This window comes from Balaenoptera ricei, chromosome X, assembly GCF_028023285.1.
Source record: "Balaenoptera ricei isolate mBalRic1 chromosome X, mBalRic1.hap2, whole genome shotgun sequence".
In the NCBI taxonomy this organism is placed as follows: domain Eukaryota; kingdom Metazoa; phylum Chordata; class Mammalia; order Artiodactyla; family Balaenopteridae; genus Balaenoptera; species Balaenoptera ricei.
In genome coordinates, this window is record NC_082660.1 from 46,577,711 (window position 1) to 46,583,321 (window position 5,611).

Below are 5,611 nucleotides of genomic sequence, written 5' to 3' on the forward strand. Positions count from 1 at the left end.
GACAACATGAGGCACATCCCTGTGGGTTAGGTTAGCTGACATATGACAAAATAAAAATCCTCTTTTCCCTTGTGGGTGCCCTGAAGATCTATGGTTGGATGATGCACAGAGCCATGCTGTTGATGCCCTGACAAGACCTGTGGCTACCTCTGACAGGTTAGATATCCTGGAGGTACATGGGGACACAAACAAAGGGACCATGGAGAAAGGTCCTGAGCATAGCCCATAGTGTTCCGGCAGCAGTTTCCACCCTTGTTCAACCACCCCATAAGTGTGAGGAATTGGCTCTGCCCACCATTGGGCAGTGTTTACACTGGGCCACTACCTACTTACCAAGACAGAAAGTTCTTGCAGCTGTTGATAGTTACGCAGGTTATAAGGCCACTCTCCTGGCAATAAAAGTAGCCACCTCAGGGTCCATAGTTGGTGTTTTCCTCAATGTACTCTTCAGAGATGAGTCCAGTTAACTCTGACCCCAAGAGTGGGTCATGAACTGATTGTAAAAATGACCTCCCACCTTTCCTACTAACCCCAAGCACTGAAGAATAGAAGAGTGGAATGGTCTCCCCATCTCCAAGCTCAGGACCCTCAATAACCCTTACTTGTCAGTGAATGACTTACTATTGCAAGCATTTACCTTCTCAATAGTCATGCCCCTTACTGTGTTGTGTCCCACAACACAAGTCTCTTGGTGAATAAAACAAAGGGGTGTGTTAAGATGAGGGAGTGCAGATAACAGTCTAGTCAACATACGGTCTGAATCCCCAGGTACATTTGTAATCTGGCCATGTTCAACATTTGGGGACTTGATAGATGGCCTGAGCTTTTCTTTTTCAAATCACAAGTGGGGAAGCAGAAGAGCTCCTTTATTGACTAGACTTGAACACAGAAAACAAAGTTCATTGGGAAGAGCTCTAAATTATTTTTCTCAAAATTAAAAGTTTTCCTTTAACACAAACCTGTGCATTGTTTGTAAATTCCTCATTTAAAACAATGAGTGCAGGACAGTTGTTAAAAGCCCAGGTAATAAAATGTATTCAGTTACTTGAGACAGTAAAAATCCTAATTGAGAAGTATTACAGACAAGTTAAAAAATATATTCGAAAGCATTTCAAATACCAATAAGAGTTTCAAATGGAATATTTTATTCACATGTTAGTTGTCTTTTTAACATGTACACACACACTGACACACTCTGATTGGTCTGCGTGGAACAAGGGTTGTCTAAATATCCTAAGGGAAAATGAAAAATTAAAAAATATATTAATTTTTCATTGTTATAGACAATTACATCCACATCACTTACAAAGCTATTACTGATTCTGTTCAAGGAAGCAGAATGGCATAGGAGGAGGAAACTTATGGGTAAATTCAGCAGTGACACAACTGAGATCTCAACATGAGAAAGCTGACAAAACATGGATTTTTGCTGTGAAATTTTTCTTTGCAAAATATGGAGAAAAGTCTCTCAATGGGCAGTAAATAAGAGAAGGTGGTGAACTTTTGTAGTCAATTCTCACAGTATTGTGTAGGGGCAACAAGAAAACTGCTTAGTCCTTCTCTGGGACCAGTTTCAGAACTTTTCCAATCGCAATGGTCTTACCCTCATCTCTTAAAGTAAAACGACCCATTTGAGGAAAATCTTTGAATGTCTCAAGGCAGATAGTTCCTGCTGTCCTTAAACGGGCAATGCACACTTGATCTTGTTTCACGAAGCGGGGCCGTGTCTTACTCTTTTCTCCTGATTTTTTATCTACCAAGGAGATTAAGGCTGTTATCTCAACTTCCTCAATACAAGTATGAATGTGCAGCACCGCATTATAACCTGGGCAGATGATGGACTTGTGCTCAATAATCACTATCTGAACATCAAATGTGCGTCCAGAATGGCAAAGATTATTAGGATCACAGAGTATGAATCCTGGAAGAATCTCTTCTTCTTCAATTCCCTTCAGTCTGATTTTAAGGTTTTCACCTGGGGCTACATAATCAGTTTCAGCATCATCAGAAAGTATTCCAAGAACTTCCACATTGTGCTTATTTGGCATCATCACAAGCTGCTGGCCTTTAAAAATGGATCCTGATTCCAGCTTTCCCAGGACCACAGTGCCCATATCCTTGTACTTATCCACAATTGGCAGTCTAATTGGTCCATCAATGGATCTGTTGAAGTTTGGCATATTATCCAAATACGGAATGAATGGTAATCCAGTGTACCAAGGGCAGAAATCTGATTGCTCTTTAATATTTGCCCCGGTAAGCCCTGAGCAGGGCATAAAGTGAATGTCCTTTTTGGGACTGAAGCCGACTTTCTTCAAAAAGGGCACTAGCTTTTCTTTACATTCTTCATATCTCTCGCTGCTCCAATTTACTGTGGGATCATCCATCTTATTAATAAGCACTATTAAATATTTCACCCCTGCTGTTTTTGCCAACATCGCATGTTCTCTTGTCTGTCCACCTTTTTCAAATCCAGTCTCAAACTCTCCTTTCCTGGCAGAGATTACCAGTACAGCCAGATCAGCTTGAGAAGCACCACCAATCATATTTGGGACAAAACTCTTGTGGCCAGGGGCATCTAAAATTGTGAAATGTTTCTTTTCTGTTTCAAAATAGGCACGACCCACTTCTACTGTTTTACCCTTGTCTCGTTCTTCCTGATTTGTATCTAAGGCCCAGGACAAATACCAAGTTTCTCTGTTTTTTTCTTTAGCTTCTCTTTCATATTTCTCAAGTGTCCTTTTGTCAACCATTCCTGTCAAAAACATGATCTGTCCTCCAATGGTTGACTTTCCGGCATCTACATGCCCAATGAATACCACATTTACGTGTTCTTTTTTAGGAGCACCTGAGGGTACGACCACAGATTTCGATTTTCTGATTTCCTCTTTCTCAATCACTTCCTGGCCACTTTCTTCTGGGGGCCCCGAATCTCCCAAGGAACTACCCCCTGGCTCAGCTTCACTTACTTCTTTATTGTGCTCCCATGATTCTTCTAAGACCATCTCCACCTCTCCATTTTCTACAACAGGTTCCGAAAGTTCCATGGTAACGGCTGAATTGGAACCTTCATGCCACACTAGCTGTTCCTCTTTGGAATGTTCCACAGGTGCCCCCCGTCCCAGCCTTTTACCTTGAGGGTCGCCCGCGCCGGGGCAGATTTCATCGATGCCGGGGGCGTCGGCCGGGGGGGTCTGCGGCTGGCACGGGCCCCGCAGGAAGGACGGCACGAACTCCGCGGCGTGGACGTTAGGCACGAAGGGTTTGGCATTGACGTTGAGCTGTCGGCTGAAGGCCGAGCTGAGGGGCTCGCGCTGGGCCTCGGCCGCCGCCGCCGCCGCAGCCGCCGAGGCGGCTCGGTCCCCGCTCGGGGCCAAACCCGGTGCTTCCATGTCCACCTGGTCCCAGCAGTCGGGAGCCGAGTCGCTGCTGCTGCTGCTGCCCGGATCCATGGTCCTCAGCCCTGATGGATGCGGGGAGGGAGCGGGCTCAGCGGGCCAGAAAGAGCGGGCAGTGCCGCCGGGGATGAGGCGGCAAGAGCAGGGGGCTCGGGGGGGAGCGACACGAACCTTAGCGGCGGCGCGGAGGCAGCCCGGTCCCGACGCTGCATTCGCAACTGCGGCGGCGGCAGCAGATATGGCGGCGCAGCCTCTCCTGTTGTGTGTGAGCGGATCTCCTCCCCCAAACCCCGACCACTTCCGACTCCTCCACCGCCGACCCGGCGCCGGGCGGGGATTGACCCCTCGCTGCCATCCGTACGCTCGGCCTCCTGCATCCTCAGTCTTGGGTGAAGTCCGAAAGTCTCTCTCTCTCTCTTTTTTTTTTTTTTTTTTTTTACGAAAATGTCCATTCATTTTTGTTCACGCGCTCCGGGAGAGCGATTTGACCACGATTTAATGATTAAGCCTAGACAGGCACACCTGATTTCCAATTCTACTCAGATTCAAGTGAAAATGAAAATTGCTATTGAACAAATGGAGGTAGGATAGGGATTAAAGGTTTACCCAGCAACCGAAGGAAGAAATTAGTGATCAGGGAGGCGCTCTTGAAATACAGGGAGATGAAGCCGAACCTTGGAAATGCGACTTTAGATCAGTATTAATTTGAAACCCGAGGCCTTTGGATTTCCCTTTTCCAGTGCCGCCCCTCCCGCCCCCCTCTCCCCCCCCCCCCCCATAAGCCTATAACTTTGGCTGATGGCTTCTACGGTGTAAAGATGGGGTTATAACCTTTTTTCATGTTAAGCACTTTGGCTGTATCTACATGGAAGGAATTCCCAAGGAGACCCTTGTCCCGGTAAAACTGCACAACCTACAGCATTTGTGCAGGTGCCAGGACAATGGCTGGCCTGTGATGCGGTGGTGGATCACATAGACAGGCACAGGACTCAGATCACTTGTATTCTTCTAACCAACTGTATTCTGGTGTACCTGCCCCACTCACCAGCACCTCCCTGGAGTACACCCTAGGTCCACAGGCTTTCCTCTCTAATTCTGGGGGCCTGGAACCTTACTGCTGATACTGGGTTTGCTCTAAGAAAGAATCAGTGTCATAGTGGAACCTTGCAAGGCTTGTGGATATCAGCCTAATTAAGCCGATTAAGACCTCTGAGATGGGCAAAGTCCATAAGACCCTAAGCAATAGAATTTCACTCTTAGAAAGAGTTTGCAACATTTGAGCCAAAGCCTAGAAGAGCTACTTTGTAAATTATCTTAATTTGGATCAAACTGAAATAGAAAAAAGATACTGGGAAAATGCAGTTTGCTAGTACAAGATGAAGTCATAGAGTTGGATATTAAATAAATCCAACAACAACCCAAAATGTAAAAATTAGTAACTGATTTATAACCTAAGAATTTTGTTCTGCAGATTTCAGGGGTAGAAAAAAATGTCGTATGTCTAACACGCTTGGATCCTTGGTGGTTTCAGTCTGGGGTTGCCATTATTTTACTAGCTCTGTGCTGTTCCCAAGCCATTAGATGTGAAACCCCTTCATTCTTTTTGCCTCAGGTATTGGCTTAATTATTTGCTATCACATAAAGAGAATGTACACACCTATTCACAAAGAATAGGAAGAAATGAGAGGGTGAATGTGCAGAGACCCTTGAACAGCACTCTACAATGTGCTGGAGCCTTTCTTGGGCATTCTGTGAACCTCAGATAGACTTACTAAAATGCCTCTGGGAGAACTTGTCAAGGTTTAGGCAATTGTGTTCACATAAAGTTAGTAATAGAAAGGAAGTGGAACAGACCAGGGACATTTCCTTTACCTGGGTCATTTGTATTGATCATGAGAATATTAGTGTAACTGCTACTTAGTAATATCTCTGTTAGAGAACAGAGGATGATTCACTTTTAGAAACCTAAAGGAGAAATGGTGACTGGATGTCTTCACAAGCCATCATCCTTGGGGCTCAGGGAGAGGCAGATACACCCAAGAGAAAGAAACACTGACCAGGCTATATACACAGAGACTAACCTTGGAAAAAACGCTCTTGGTTTGTGTGATGGGCTGATTGTCTCCAGTTGATCTGCCTAGAACTTTGAGGGAGTTCATCAGTATATGGGAGAAGTCCCATCAAATGCAATATCTGGCCAGTGCTTAATTCAA

The 5,611-nt window shown here is 45.3% G+C and overlaps 1 protein-coding gene across 1 annotated transcript; it reads right to left on the reverse strand.

Annotated features, from left to right (window-relative positions):
* Nucleotides 1–1,128: 1,128 nt before the first annotated feature.
* GSPT2 (G1 to S phase transition 2) lies at nucleotides 1,129–3,673 on the reverse strand. The gene is made up of 2 exons (XM_059910206.1): nucleotides 3,570–3,673; nucleotides 1,129–3,463 (listed from the first exon to the last, which is right to left on the reverse strand). The coding sequence occupies exon 2, from the start codon at nucleotides 3,450–3,452 to the stop codon at nucleotides 1,551–1,553; it is 1,902 nt and encodes a 633-aa protein (XP_059766189.1). The 5' UTR covers nucleotides 3,453–3,463; nucleotides 3,570–3,673; the 3' UTR covers nucleotides 1,129–1,550.
* Between the last annotated feature and the right edge of the window lie 1,938 nt (nucleotides 3,674–5,611).

Excerpts from the sequence above, each read along its gene's own strand:
- GSPT2 (XM_059910206.1), bottom strand. The coding sequence starts at position 3,452 with ATGGATCCGGGCAGCAGCAGCAGCAGCGACTCGGCTCCCGACTGCTGG.